This window comes from Canis lupus, chromosome 2 (assembly GCF_011100685.1).
Source record: "Canis lupus familiaris isolate Mischka breed German Shepherd chromosome 2, alternate assembly UU_Cfam_GSD_1.0, whole genome shotgun sequence".
In the NCBI taxonomy this organism is placed as follows: domain Eukaryota; kingdom Metazoa; phylum Chordata; class Mammalia; order Carnivora; family Canidae; genus Canis; species Canis lupus.
The window spans coordinates 55,018,480-55,034,030 of NC_049223.1; the positions used below are offsets into that span (position 1 = coordinate 55,018,480).

Below are 15,551 nucleotides of genomic sequence, written 5' to 3' on the forward strand. Positions count from 1 at the left end.
AATATATTTTAAATCGTTCAATACCAGGATTTTACTGAGAGCTATCATATAGCCTTGCTAAAGTGCGTACAGGTTTTTTTCCATCTTGCATATATGTTCACACTGTTATTTAAAAACAAGCTACTCTTTTAATTATACATACTAATATTATGAGCCATGAATTAAAAGGAACAGTTTAGAGTAGAAGAAACATTGGAACAAGAATAGAAAGGCCTAGGGCAGCCCCGGTGGCGCAGCGGTTTAGCGCCGCCTGCAGCCCAAGGTGGGATTTTGGAGACCTGGGATCGAGTCCCACTTCGGCTCCCTGCATGGAGCCTGCCTCGCCCTCTGCCTGTGTCTCTGCCTGTCTCCCTCTCTCTCTGTGTGTCGCTCATGAATAAATAAATAAATAAATAAATAAATAAATAAATAAATAAATAAGAATAGGAAGGCCTCCATTCCAAACCCGGGTCTTTCTTGGGGGGCCGGGGGGGAGGAAATAGTAGTAAAATTTTCTTATCCACTTAGGTATTTAAAAAAATTTTTTAACCTATTGAGATATAATTGACGTATAGGACATTGTGGAAATTTAAGATGTACAACATAATGATTTTATATAATGTATAGATAGTAAAATGATTACCACAGTGAAGTTAGTTAACATATCCATAATCTCACATATAGTTTTTTTAAATTATTACTATTTTATGAGAATTTTTAAGATTTACTCTTTTAGTAAAACTTTCTCTTATACTCTTTTAGCAACTTTCAAATATACAATACAATATTGTAGCTATAGTCACCATTCTATACATTACATCCCAGAACTTTATCAGCTTATAACTGGAAGTTTGTTATCCTTTGACTCTCTTCATCCATTTCCCCTCCCGATTTTTACCCCAGCAACTACCAATCTCCTTTCTATGACTTTGGAATTCTCTTTATTTCTCAAATATGTGGTTCATAAAGCTTTTGTCTTTCTAATTTATTTCACTTTACATAAAGCCCCAAAGTTTTATCCATATTGTCACAAATGTCAGGATTTTCTTCTTTTTTAATAGTAAATAATATTCCATTTTATATATATATATATAAATACAGTTAACATGGAGGTTAGTCGTACTGACCACTGTGCAGTTCCAATTCCATATATAATTTTAAATCCCCTAAAACTTAATTACCAATTGCCTACTGTTGACCAGAAGCCTTACCAATTACAGAAAAAAAAATTAATACGTATTTTATATCTTATATATTACATACTTTATCCTCAAATCTAGAGAAAAGAAAGTGTTACTAAGAAAATACATTTTTAGTATTTGCATCAAAAAAAAATTTTTGCATCTAAGTGAACCCATTCAGTTCAGACCCAATGTGTTGTTTAAGGGTCAACTGTATATCACATTTTCTTTATCCATATATCTGTTGATGGACATAAATGTATTTCCATGTGTTGGCTATTCTAAGTCATGCTGCAGTGAACATGAGGCCCCAGTTATCTATTCAACATAGTGATTTAATTTCATTCTGATAAATATGCAGGAGTGGAATTGCTGGATCACATAGTAGTTCTATTTTTAAACTTTTGAGGAACTTCCATCCTGTTTTTCCATAGTGGCTGCGCCAATTTACGTTCCCATCAGTATTAGTTCCCTCTTCTCCACATCCTTGCCAGCACTTATTATCTCTGTTCTTTTTGATAATAGCCATTCTAACAGGTTTGAGGCATTATGTTATTGTGATTTTGGTTTGCGTTAGTGATGTTGGCATCTTTTTATTGGCCATTTGAATATCTTCTTTGGAAAAATGTATATTCAGGTACTTTGCCCATTTTTTGATCAAATCATTTGGGTTCTTTGCTGTTAAGATGTTATGAATTTCTTTTATCTTTTGGATATTAACTGCTTGGTAGATAATGGTTTGTAAAACGTTCTCCCATTCTGTAGCTTGCTTTTTCATTTTGATGGCAATCTCCTTTGCTGTGTGGAAGTTGTGCAGTTTGATGTAGTCCCACTGTTTATATTTGTTTTTGGTGCTTGTGCTTTTGTTGTCATACCCATGAGATCATTGCCAAGACCAATGTCAAGAAGCTTTTTCCCTGTTTTTTCTTCTAGGAGTTCCTTGGTTTCAGGTCTTACGTCCAAGTCTTTCTTTGATCCTTAATGAGTTAATTTTTTAGTAGTGTAAGATAGGGGGCCAATATCAGTCTTTTGCTTGTAAATACCCAGTTATCCCAACACCATTTATTAAAGAGACTGTCTTTTACCTATTGAGTATTCTTGACCTCCTTGTCAAATATTAGTTGACTGTACATGGGTAGGTTTGTTCCTAGGCTCTCAGTTCTGTTCCAAAAGTCTGTGTTTCTGCCAGCTCCATACTGTTTGGATTGCTATAGCTTGGTAGTATAGTTTGAAATCAGGAAGCATGATACTTCTAGCTTGTTCTTTTTTCTTAGGATTGCTTTGACTATTCAAAGTCTTTTTGATTCCATACAAATTTTAGGATTCATTTTTCTATTTCTGTAAAAAAAATGCCATTAGAATCTTGATAGGGATTGCATCATCTCTGGATTGCTTTGGGTGGCATAACACCTTAGTAATATCAATTCTCCCAATCCATAAACTTAGGATATCTTCCCATTTGTTTATGTCTTCTTCAGTTTTGTTCATCAGTGTCTTCGGGCGCATCAGGGTTCTTTTCAGAGTACAGATTTTTCACTTAATTAAGTTTATTCCTAATTTTATTCTTTTTGATGTTGTAAAAGGAATTGTTAATTTCTTTTTCAGATGATTTAGTGTTCTTGTATAGAAATACAGCTGTTTTTTGTATTTTGATTTTATATCCTGCAACTTTCCTGAATTCATTTATTAGTTTTTTTAACAAAGTTTTTAGGATTTTTTTTAAGTATAAGATTATGTCTTCTGTGAATAGAGACTATTTTACTTCTTCCACTCTGACTTGGATGTATTTTATTTTATTTTATTTTATTTTATTTTATTTTATTTTATTTTATTTTATTTTAATTTATTTTATTTCCCGATTGCTTTAGCTAAGACTTCCAGTACTGTGTTTAATAGGAATGGTGAGAATGATTGCCCCGATTTTGTTCCTGATTTTTTTTTAATCTTTTTGTTTTGTTTTGTATTCATTCATAGAGACACAGAGAGAGAGGGAGGCAGAGGCACAGGCAGAGGGAGACGCAGGCTCCATGCAGGGAGCCTGACGTGGGACTCATCCAGGGTCCCCAGGATCACACCCTAGGCTGCAGGCGGCGCTAAACCACTACGCCACGGGGGCTGCCCTTGTTCCTGATTTTCTTTTTAATTTTTTTTTTAATTTTTATTTATTTATGATAGTCACAGAGAGAGAGAGAGAGAGAGAGGCAGAGACACAGGCAGAGGGAGAAGCAGGCTCCATGCACCGGGAACCCGATGTGGGACTCGATCCCAGGTCTCCAGGATCGCGCCCTGGGCCAAAGGCAAGCGCCAAACTGCTGCGCCACCCAGGGATCCCCTGTTCCTGATTTTTTAAAGGAAAACCTTTCAACCATTCACCATTCAGTGTGATGTTACATGTAGGTTTGTCATACCTTTATTATATTGAGGTATGTTCCTTCTTTTTTTTTTTTTTTTTTTGGTATGTTCCTTCTAACACCAAATTTGTTGAGAGTTATCATGAATGGAAATTGAATTTTGTCAAATGGTTTTTCTGCATGTCTTGAGATCATATGACTTGTATCTTTCACTCTATTAATATGTTATATCACACTGACTCATTTGTGTGTGTTGAATTGTCCTTGCATCACAGAGATTAATGCCTCTTGATAATAGTGTCAGATTTTTTAATATGCTGTTGAATTCATTGTGCTAGTAATTGGTTGAGAATGTTTACATCTATAGCATCAGTGGTAAAGGCCTGTGGTTTTCTTCTAGTGTCCTTATGTGACTTCACTATCAGAATTGCTGGCCTTGTAAAATGGGTTTGAAAGTGTTCCCTTCTCTTCAATTTTTTGTTAAGATTTTGAGAAGAATTGATGTTAATTTTTCTTTAAATGTCTGATAGACTTCACTAGTGAAACCATCTGGTCCTAAGCTTTTCTTTATTGGAATTTAACTTGATTTCATCCTTACTCACTATTAAGTCTGTGTAGATTTTCTTTCTTCATGATTCAATTTGGTAGGTTTATATTTTCTAGGGATTTATCCATTACTTCCAGCTTGTCCAGCTTGTTGGTATAGAATATTCATGGTAGTCTCTTATGATGCTTTGAATTTCTGGAGTATTGGTTGTAATACCTCCTCTTTCATTTATAGTTTTATTTATTTGGTTCCTCTATTTTTTTTCCTTACTCTAGTTAAGGGTTTGTCAGTTTTCTCTTTCCAAAGAATCCACTCTTAGTTTTGTTGGTTTTTCTATTGTTTTCTTAATCTCTATTTCATTTATTTCTGCTTTCCTCTTTATTATTTCCTTCCTTTTTCTAACTTTGGCCTTACTTTGTTCTTTTTCTACTTCTTTGAAGTATAAAGTTACGTTGTTTGTATATTTTCTTGATAGATGAGTGTGCTTATGGCTATAAACTTTCCTCTTAGAACTGCTTTTGCTGCATTCTGTAACTTTTGAGATATTATATTTCCCTTTTCATTTGTCTTAAGATATTTTTTATTTCTCTTTTGCTTTCTTCTTTGATCCATTGGTTATTCAGGTGTGTGTTGCTTTAATTTCCATGGACTTGTGAATTTTCCATCTTTCTTCCTATTACTAATTTCTAGTTTCACCATTGTGGTCAGAAAAGGTACTTGATAAAATTTCTATCTTGAATTTGTTGAGACATTTCATTTCACTAACACATTATCTGTCATAGAAAGTTTTCAGTGTGTTCTTGAGAAAATGTGTATTCTGTTCTGTTGGATGAAATGTGTGTTGGGTCCATTTGCTTTATCGTATTGTTCAAGTCCACTGCTTCCTTATTGATTTTCTGTCTGGATGATCTATCCATTGTTGGGAATGGGATGTTAACAGTCCCCAACTATTTTTGTATTGCTGTTCATTTCTCCTTCTACTTCTGTTAGTATTTACATTATATATTTAAGTGCTTTTGATGTTGGATGCATAAATATTTACAGTAAATATGTAACTTCTTAATGGATTGGCCTTTTTATATTAATATAGTGAACTTCTTGGTCTGTTTAGACCATTTTTAGTTTAAAGTCTATTTTGTCTGATCTAAGTATTGCTACCCTGCTTTGTTTTTGTTACCGTTTACTTGAAATACCCTTTGCGGTCTCCCTTCGATCTCAATCTGTGTGTGTCCTTAAAGCTAAAGTGAATCTCTAATAGGCACCGTATTGTTGGATCTTGTTTCTTACTCTCTTCTCCCATTGTCTTTTGATTAGAGAATGTAATCCATTTATATTTAAATTAATTACTGATAGGTAAGGACATATTATTGCCATTTCAATATTTTTTTGACTGGTTTAAGGTTGTTTTTTTCTTCTCATCTTGCTATCTTCCTTTATGATTTGATGGCTTTTTGTATTGGTATGCTTTAATTCCTTTCTCATAATCTTATCAGATTTTTCCTCTATGGTTACCATGAGTCTCACATAAAATATAACATCCTATCTTAAGCTGATGAAAATAATGTGACCAAAAGTTAAGGGAATGTATGGAAAGTATTACTGCTGTCTTTTATTTGATTGAAATGAAAAGTTTAAACTCTCTGGGGTGACTCACTGGCTCATTTGGAAGAGTGTCTAACTTGATCTCATATGATTATGAGTTCAAGCCCCATGCTGGGTTTAGAGACTACTTAAATAAATGAAACTTTAAAAAATAAGAAAAGTTTAAACTCTGAAAAGCAAGGTGCAGTTATCACACCAGAACTGAAGAAAGCAGATACTCATCAAGAGAGCTTTTGAAATTTTGGTCATGCATGGAATAGAGAGGAAAAGAAGTCTACTCAAGAAGTCTACCCAAGAGTTCTGTTAATGGTTAGTCACATGTTCATGAAAGTGGCACAATGAGAATAATACAACAGCATGGTTCAGTGGACAGGCTCTGAAGTCAGGTACATCTGGGCTTAGGTCCTGCCTTTGTTCATTATGACCTCTGTGACTTTGGACACACTACTTGTTTTAAGGCTGTTTCTCTTCTATAAAATAATAATAGTCCCTACTCATGGAATTCAGTGATCTCATGCATTTAAAGCACTTAGTGTAGTAACTGGCACATAGAAGTACTCCGTAAATGATAACAGGGTTGCTGTTATTACTAGGCACAGTCCAGACTCTGAAATCACACAGATTTGGTTTTGAGTGCCCCATCTGCCCCCACACTGGCCAGGAAAGTACTTAACCTCTCTCAACCTCAGTTAATATAAAATAGAGTTAATATCTACCTCATACTGCTGCACTGAATATTAAATGAGCTGTAGTATATGGGAAGTACCTGGTTGTAGTTGGATTGGGTTGTGAAATCAACTTTTCCTTCTTAAAACCTGCTCACTTTGGGGCACCTGGGTGGCTCAGTGGTTGAGCATCTGCCTTCAGTTCAGATCATGATCCTGGGGTCCTGGCATCACATCCCACGTCAGGTCTCCTACAGGGAACCTGCTTCTCCTTCTGCCTATGTTTCTGCCTCTCTCTCTGTGTCTCTCATGAATAAATAAGTAAAATCTTTTTAAAAAGACAAAACTGCTCACTTTGATACTAGACTCTCTTTTTTAAAAATTTTTTTGAATATTTCTATACTTGAGTATTTGAGTCACATAGGCCTAGTCATCTTTGAAGGTCCTCCTGGAAGAGCACTGAAAGAATATATTTATTTAAATTTTCCTTAGTCCCTTTTTCCATTTTCTTTTTGTTGTTGTTGTTAATCTTTTTTGCTTTTAGATATTAATAAATTGTAATGCCTAAGGATTATAATTTTAACCTCTTAGCATAATTCTTCCAAGTGGTGAACTAAATCATTCACCCTAATCAATCAATCAGAGATTGATTGATCACCTATCATGTGCCTCGCACCTTGTAACAGCAGAGGGTTCATATGCTGTGATCCCTCCCCTTTAATCTATTTGAGCTCTGTTCAAGTAGGTTGAGCTGAACAGTTGGGTTTTGCTTTTCCTACTTTTTGTTCTTGAGCCTTAATCTCTGATTACTTTATAGAATCTCTTAAAGGACTTTCCAGTTTCACTGATAGCTATAATTTAACAAGCCTGTTGACATTTTGATTCTTTGACATTAAAATACCTCATTTTTTTAAGTTCTTAATAATCAGCTACCTTTAAACCTTGCCTTTTTTCTTTTCATTCTATTTCTCATCAAACTGAACTTTGATTCAATTTCTCCTAAAAGTTTTATTAAGTAACTTTAAAAGACATAAGAATCTCTTTTTAGCCCTTCGTGTAGCTCTGATTTTTTTTCTTCCCTGTTCATCATAGCATCTTTTTGTAAAAAGCCAGTATAAGAGACATTGACTTTGAGAGTCTACAAATCTGATTCACATTCAGCAAATGACAAAAGCCGTATTTTGTTTTATCTGTTTGTCAAATGAAGATAATACTTGCCACCTAGTTTCAACAAGGAATGCTATAAAGATTCAATTTTGAATGTCTTGAATGCATGTACTCAGAGCTATTGAAATATCTCATTTTTATATGTTCCCAGTATACATACTGCTTTATTTTACAATAGTGAAATTTGATTTTTACTTTGTTACCTCACTATAAAGGTAACAAATACTTATTTCTTTAAAATACAAATGGTCTTATTTATGATTAGTTTCCCAGTTTACAGACATTGATATTTCTGTGAAAAAAGCAGTATATCAGAGGCTTAGAGGTTGGACTCTGGAGCCATATTAGTTGGATTTGAATCAGGGCTTTGTTTATTATGTTATGTAAGTAAACTTGTGCAAGCAACTTCACTGCCTGGTGCCTCAATATACTTATCTGCAAAATATAGATTATTTTATTATTTATTTGTTTATTTGAGAGAGAGAGAGAGAGAGAGATAGGGAGAGAAAGAGATAGAGCATGAGCCGGAGGGCGAGGGAGAAACAGGCTCCCCGTTGAGACAGGCAGGAGCCTGATGCGGGGCTCCATCCCAGGACTCTGGGATCATGACCTGAGATGAAGGCAGACACTTAACTGACTGACTGAGCCACCCAGGTGCCCCAATATAGGTAATCTTAATACATCATAGAGTTTTGAGGAATAAATTAGTTAGCCTGTATAAGTGCTTAGGACACTGCCTGGGACTCAAAAACATTAGCTATTGTTACTATTGACAAATAATAGATGTGTTTATCCCTTTAATATTTAAGTACCAGATGTTTTTTATAGTATTTTGGCTGTCTGTGAAAGACGACAGGCTTTCCCCTAACTGGAACTCCATTTTATTTTAAGTTTATTTATTAAAGTAGTCTCTGCACCCAATGTGGGGCTCTAACTCACAACTCTGAAATTTTAACTCCATTTTATCTATCTATAGAGAGGGAGAGAGCTCGACTGGGGAGGAGGAGGGGCAGAAGGAGGGGATAGAGAGAATCTTAAGCAGGCTCCACACCTAGCATGGGGCCTGATGCAGGGCTTGATCTCTTGACCCGAGCCAAAATCAAGAGTCAGCTGAGCCACCCAGGCTTCTAGAACTCCATTTTAAATTCAGAATGCACAGTTAGGTCTTCTGTGCCCTCCTGCCCCTCCACTGATTTCCCACATTGCAGTCTGATGGGTTTTATGTATAAATCATTTTTTTGTTATGAAAATATTATGCTTGTTGTGAAAATTAACATAATACTGAACAGCACAATATTCTCTCCTTTCTCATTTCTGCTTCCTAGGAAGAGTAAGTCTCTTCCATACTTTTATTTGATCATGTCCTCTATTAGTTTATAACCCCTTCCACAAGCTTTCTGTGACCCTCAGGATGCATTCCAACAGGGTCTGCGGGGTCCTCCTAGCCGCTGCACTCCTCTCGCTTCCGCTTTTTGGTAATTGCTGTTAGATTCTCAGGTAAAGAGTCACTTCTTCAAGGAGGTTCTTTCCTGACCTCCTAGATGGGTAAGTTTAATGTCCCCCCAGCCCTTGTACTTGTTCTACCATAGTGCTGCTATCTGGACCCGGGTGGGGGGGCGCTAGAATTGGCGAAGTGCTCTTGGCATTTAGTGGGCGGGGCTGAGGGGTTCTGGGTGGTCACCGGTAAGAATCATCTTAAGCCCTGAGTGACTTTTGATGGTCACATGGGTGAAAAAATGTCAGCTAGAGCCTAACATGATTTTACACATGCACATGGAATTTTTTGCAGGATTTTAATTAAATGTTGAGTTTTCCAGGAATAAAACTGCTATTGAAGGAAGAGTATGCCTTGTTTTGTTTGGAGTGGTTCACCATTTGGGGAAACCCTGTCAAGCAAGGCAACATTTTTCACATCAAAGTAACTTACTTTTATAGGTGGAAACAGCTGACTGCTCAGTAAATTTTTTTTTTAATGTAATTGAAATTAGAAGGGGAAGAAAAAGCTCTGAACCAAAGAGGGATAAAGCACTTTTCTCTTTCCTGGCAGAGTATATTCGTGTTCCTCTCCCCTCCTATCGCACCTTTTTCATATTCTTCATTCATAGACCGCGCATCTGTCTCTCTCATTAAAGGAGAGCTTAGTGGGGGCAAGAACAATATTTTACTTATCTTTGAATCTTTGTTGCTCATTGAGCACATGGTAGTTGCTCAGTTCAATATTCAGTTGAATTAATGGCAGCAGCAATAATATTTATTCAACAAATATTTATTGAATCAGACTCTGCTAGGCAAAGAAGGCAGAAAGACACTGTCTTCTCAGGGAACACGATATATTGCTAAGAGCTGGAAATAATTATAATATGATAGTTTCCGAAATGAAAATATCTATAAACTTTAGATTTGTAATGAAAAAAAAAAACATTTAAGTCTTGTAGGGATAAAAAAAAAAAGTCTTGTGGGGATATCATGGAAGAAAAATAGTATCCAGTATCAAAAATGATGCCAAAGAAGACTCTCAATAAATATTTAGAAATTGAATCTATGAGCGTAGCTCTGAAGAGTGAGGAGTTTGCCAAAGGGTCACATGTAGAGAACCTTCCAGTCAGGAAATCCTATTCAGAGGCTCAGTCGGTATTGGTGGAGCATAAAGTTTGAGGTTAAATCACAAGAGCTGTTTCTAGAGGTGATGGACCAGGTCGTGAATGGCCTCTTCCTTGAAAAAGAAGTTAGATTGTATCTTGCAGGCAGTAGGAAACCAATAATGTGACAATTAAAACTACTACATTTCCAACCATACCATATGCCAGGCAGGTACAGCAGCTCTCCTACCACAGAGCTGATACGGTCTCATTTTATAGTCGAGAAACTGAAGCTCAGTGAGATGAATTAACTTGTCCAGGTTTTCATAGCTACCAAGTGGAAGAATTAGGACTTAAACTTAGGTTGGTTGAGTCCAGACCTCCCATCTGCTTTTTAAACAATATTACAATCCCTCCAACAGGGAAGAAACTAGATTTATTTTTACTTTTTTCAACTAGTGTCTTTACCTCACACGATTTTTAACTCTGGCAAATTCGAACTTTTTATGGACATGCAAAATCTTAACAGTTTGGAACTCTTCAGTTTGCTGAAGGCCCCAAATGGTACCGTACGGTAACTTAGCAGGCAACTTTTTATCCTGGTGTCATCTTCTATTCAGCGAGTTCACATTAACTGTCTTGGCTGATGAAATGCCTTTGGTTGAGGGGTGTTCACCATGGAATGCCATGGACCAACCAGCATGATTTGCATACTCTAAAAGAGAAAAACTTGAAGTACTACTTTCCTTTTTTGAAACATTTAGATCTGAGTCTTCCACATGTAAAAAGAATAGTAATTACTTCAAGAACATCCAGTGTCAATCTTGATATTCTATTTATTATAGATGTAGTTTACTATTTAAATAATGAGTCCCGCCTCGGAATTCTGGTGTTTTTGGTTAGCTTGCAGTACTTCAGATGTTATCTAAATAACCCTGTGGTCCCTCTGGCTACCCTAGCAGAAGATTCCTCCTAATTTTAATGGCTGTTAAAATGTGGTAAGTTCTGGAGAAGTGGGATGGTGGTGATTGCACAATGAGGATGTACTGAAATGCCATTAAACTGTACACTTGAAATGGTTAAAATGCTAAATTTTATATTATGTATATTTTACCACAGTAAGAAAAAAACGGCATTTAGAAGTTCAGAATGACCTGACATCTCTTAGCTAGCAGTTACCAAATATTTTTGAGAATCTGTTCCCAACAACCTGAGTGAGGTCTAAGGGAATGGTTTATCTTTGTTCTATCTATCCCATCATCATAGGCTAATCAAATTAAATGTTCTTAATACTAAACTTTGGGGAAAAAAATTCTACTTACTTGGGTCCAGGGATAGAAGTGTGATAATGATATTATGGGGCACTCCTCATCAGGACAGGTGTGTTGAAGATGTCTTTGGGACTGACCGCTATTGGCACCAACTTCACTTTATTCAAGAGGGCAGCTAAGGAGTTAAGTAGGTTATCCAGATGGCACTTCCACTGGTGTGATGTGCATGGTAGCAGCTCCAACTCGTAACTAAAGTTCAGATTTTTGGGTTCTCTCCTGTTAACCACCCATGTCCCCTACTCTTGTATTAGGAGCAATTAAATTTTTACCCATTAGAGTCACAAAAATTAAAAGAATATGCTGGCAAAGGAAACATTCATATTGTTGGTGAGTGTGAATTGCGTAACTGTTTTTAGAAAGTAATTTGGTAATAACTGTTAGAAAGTTTTAAGCGCGCATACTTTTGGCCTAATAATCCCACTGGGTTGCTACTACTTTGTAGACACATTAGTCACATTAGTGCAAGAATGTTTTTCTGTGACCTGTTCGTTGTGGTAAAAAAAAAAAAGAAAGAAAAGTGGAAGCATCCCAGAAGCCCATCAAGAAGTGGTTGAACAAACTATGTTTTATCCATTCTAATGATGGATATGCGACTATTGAAAAGTGATTTAAATACATATGTTAGCTGGGAATGATGGTCTATTATGTGTTTACAGGTTGTAGCATTAACAGAGTGTAGCTTATAGTATGATCTTAAACAAAACCAAACCAGAACTATATGTATGTTTGAGAATAGAGAAAGGTGTAGCAAGATTCTTATCAAATTTAAAACATTCTGTGATGGACATAAGCTTGGAGGTAGGATTGAATTAACTCTATGTGTACAACCATGTTGTTTGGTTTGTTACAACTTTTGTAATTTTAGACAAGTTTCCGAAGTACTAAGAGGGAATGAGAGATCTGTAATGATAGATATTAATAAGAGGGATTACTTTGGATAACTGAGAAGTGGTTACAGTGGAAACCTTGGTGTACTGGTAATGATTTGTATTTTGGTGCGGGCACTGGTTACAGAGGCATCTTCGGTTTGTGAAAATCCATTTAGTCGCATGCATATGATTTGTACAGGTTGTGTATATGTCAAAGTGTATTTAAATTCTGTCACAGCAGTACAAGAGAAGATTATCCTGTTTTTAAAAAACACTTTCAATAAATAATGATACCTGAAGTTGGGCAAAAAAACAGGACAATCCCATTATTATAAAATATAGTGTACATATGAGCACACAGAACGAAGAGTGGAATAAAAACGCTACAATATTAACAGATACGTCTAGCTAATTATTGGTGGGGGGGGGGTGGTATTCACTTTGGGTCATTTAGGAAGTAAGAGGTGGTGAGCAAAGCTGCGTTACAGGGTATTACCCAGAAAACAAGGTGGAAGAAGGAGAGAGGAAAGGTTTAAAAATAAGGAAAGAAAGAAAAACAGTGCTAACTAGAGACATGCGGTAAGGTCAGGTAATTTTAACCCCTGCTAGGAAGTGCCTCCTACTAGGAAGGGACTAATTTCATCTGTCAAACCATCAGGTAGGAATAAAGCCATGTGTAATATCCTGTCTTTCATCGTACTCAATTTGATCTTTACAAATAATTCATGCTTGATACTGAAGTTGTGTTTTCAGCCACTAGTTCTATTGAAACTGTGTCATTGGTAGAATAGTTTGAACTGATTGTAGCCGACGCAGCTCTTCGTAGCCTGAGAAACCTGCGCTGGGCCCAGCCTTGGCTAATTAACGGTGGTAATTTGCTCCGATCTTTCTGAGCCCTGGTTGACACATGGGGGCCGGTAACACCTGCCCAGGTTGGGGGCCTGGAGGGAAATCAGGAGAGGTCTGTGACAGCGCTTTAATAGAATTCAGCACGATCCACTTACAAAATCACGTTTTTCTTGCTTTTCCTTCACCCCAAAGTCTTCAGTTGTGAGATGTGGTATTTCAGACGGAATCTATTTCACTTACAAGTTCAGGAGTCAGGAGTGTATACGAGAACGCAGTTTTTTTTTTCAGTCCCGTTGTGCAGACGTAAATGCAACCTTTCGTGTTTATTGCGGTGTGGACTGTGATTGAAATACATTTAAGATAGTGGAGACTAAATATTGGAGCTATGCATCTAAAACTGAAAAGTAAACTTTATGATTTTTTTCCCCCTAGTATGGAGCTGTCAGGGAATGATCAGGCTTTCCCCCTCCCCATGTCAGTGGTTCTATCTAAAACTGAAATGTAAACTTTATCATTTTTTTCTCCCTAGTATGGAGCTGTGGGGGGGGGGGGGGGGGAGTGATCAGCCCTCCCCCACCCCCCATGTCAGTGGTTCTATCTAAAACTGAAATGTATACTTTATGATTTTTTTCCCCCTAGTCTGGAGCTGTCGGGGAATGATCAGGCTTTCCCCCTCCCCATGTCAGTGGTTCTATCTAAAACTGAAATGTAAACTTTATGATTTTTTTTTCCCCCTAGTATGGAGCTGTCGGGGGTAGTGATCAGGCCTTCCCCCGCCCCCCCCCCATGTCAGTGGTTCTCCACTGCTCGCCCTGGGGACTCGGAGTGACTAGTGCCCCGAGTCCGACCTCTGCAGGTGTCCCGCGGGGGGGGGGGGCCGGGGGGGCGGGGGGGGCCGAGCAGCCGGGCCTGGCCCCGCGCCCTTGCGTCGCTGGGCGGCGGGCGGGCGGGCGGGCGGAAGCCGCGCGGCACTAGGACCCAGGGGGCTCCCGGGAGCGGATCTAGGGGCCAGATTGCAAATTCGCGGTGACTCAGTCTGGTCGGCTCCTGCTCGGCGGCCGCGGCGGCAGCGGACGCGGACGTTGGCGGCCGAGCTGCGAGGGCCCGTCCCCGGCCTTCGCCGTCCGAGGCTCCCCGGGCGCCCCCGGCAGGTGCGCGGCGGCGGGGCGCGGCGGGGTCGCGGCGGGGCGGGGGCGCGGGGGGGCGCGGGGCCTGCGCGCGGGACTCACGGCCGCCGGCGCTTCCTGTCTGGCTTTCTTTGCAGCAAACCAAGATGGAGTACGAGTGGAAGCCCGACGAGCAGGGGCTGCAGCAGATCCTGCAGCTGCTCAAGGAGTCGCAGTCCCCGGACACCACCATCCAGAGGGACCGTGCAACAAGTATCCTTCGCGAGGCCTCCCCGCCGCAGCCGCCCGCGCGGGCACGCAAGCCGACCGCCGCCACGACCCATAAACCAAACGCCCGAATCCCGCAGCAGAAGCAGCACGGATAATCGAACTACGCGCAAAGCGGCCCGTAGGCACGCAAGCGCACCGCGCCCCACGCGACCAACGCAACGACGCACAAAAGACGCCACGCAGCCACACGCGCCACCGACGAACGTGCGCACGCCGGCACTGCAACGGGAGGGGGGGGGCGGTGGGGCTCCCGGGGTGGAGCCGGCCCGCGCCGCCCCCGCCCGGTCCCGGAGGCCCCGAGGTCCCGGGGCCCGGCGGCGCGGAGGCGGGGGGCCCGGCCTCGCACCTGTTGCGGCGCGGGCGGCAGGACACGCGCCCTCCCGGCCCCCGCGCCCCGGCTACAGAAATTTAAGACAAAAACAAGACACTTAACGCCTGCGGTTTTTCGCAGAGACCCCTGTGGTCTCTATTGTTAGCCCCCAGCGACCCCGCGGAGCCGGTAGGTAGGAGCCGGGCAGCCCGCGGAGCCGCCGAGGAAGAGGAGGAGGGGGGGGCGGGGAGCGCGGCCCGGCCCTGCTGCACCCCGGCCCGGGGCGGAGGCACGTGGCCGCTCGGCTCGCCCCGCGCGGGCAATTCCGGGGGGCAGGACCCCGGGGGCAAGACCTGGGGGGAGAGCAGGACCCCGGGGGCAAGACCTGGGGGGGGCAGGACCCCGGGGGCAAGACCTGGGGGGGGAGCAGGACCCCGGGGGCAAGACCTGGGGGGGCAGGACCCCGGGGGCAAGACCTGGGGGGGGGGCAGGACCCCGGGGGCAAGACCTGGGGGGGGAGCAGGACCCCGGGGGCAAGACCTGGGGGGGGCAGGACCTCGGCGTGCAGGACCTGAGGGTGCAAGACCTCGGGGGCAGGCAGGACCACGGGGTGCAGAACTTCGGGGGGCAGCACCCTGGGGGCAGGACCTCGGAGCGGGGGCGAGGAGCTCCGAGCGTCCTCCGAGCCCGCGGGGTGCAGGCCCCAGCGCCCGGCTGCGACCCG

General features: G+C 40.8%; 1 protein-coding gene across 1 annotated transcript in view; it reads left to right on the top strand.

Annotated features, from left to right (window-relative positions):
* The first annotated feature begins 14,390 nt into the window (after positions 1 to 14,390).
* TNPO1 (transportin 1) overlaps positions 14,391 to 15,551 on the top strand; it is a 61,875-nt gene continuing 60,714 nt past the window's right edge. Inside the window, 2 exon segments of the mRNA XM_038530812.1 lie at positions 14,391 to 14,486; positions 14,488 to 14,499. Of these exon segments, the coding sequence (XP_038386740.1) occupies positions 14,394 to 14,486; positions 14,488 to 14,499 (105 nt within the window). The 5' untranslated portion in view covers positions 14,391 to 14,393.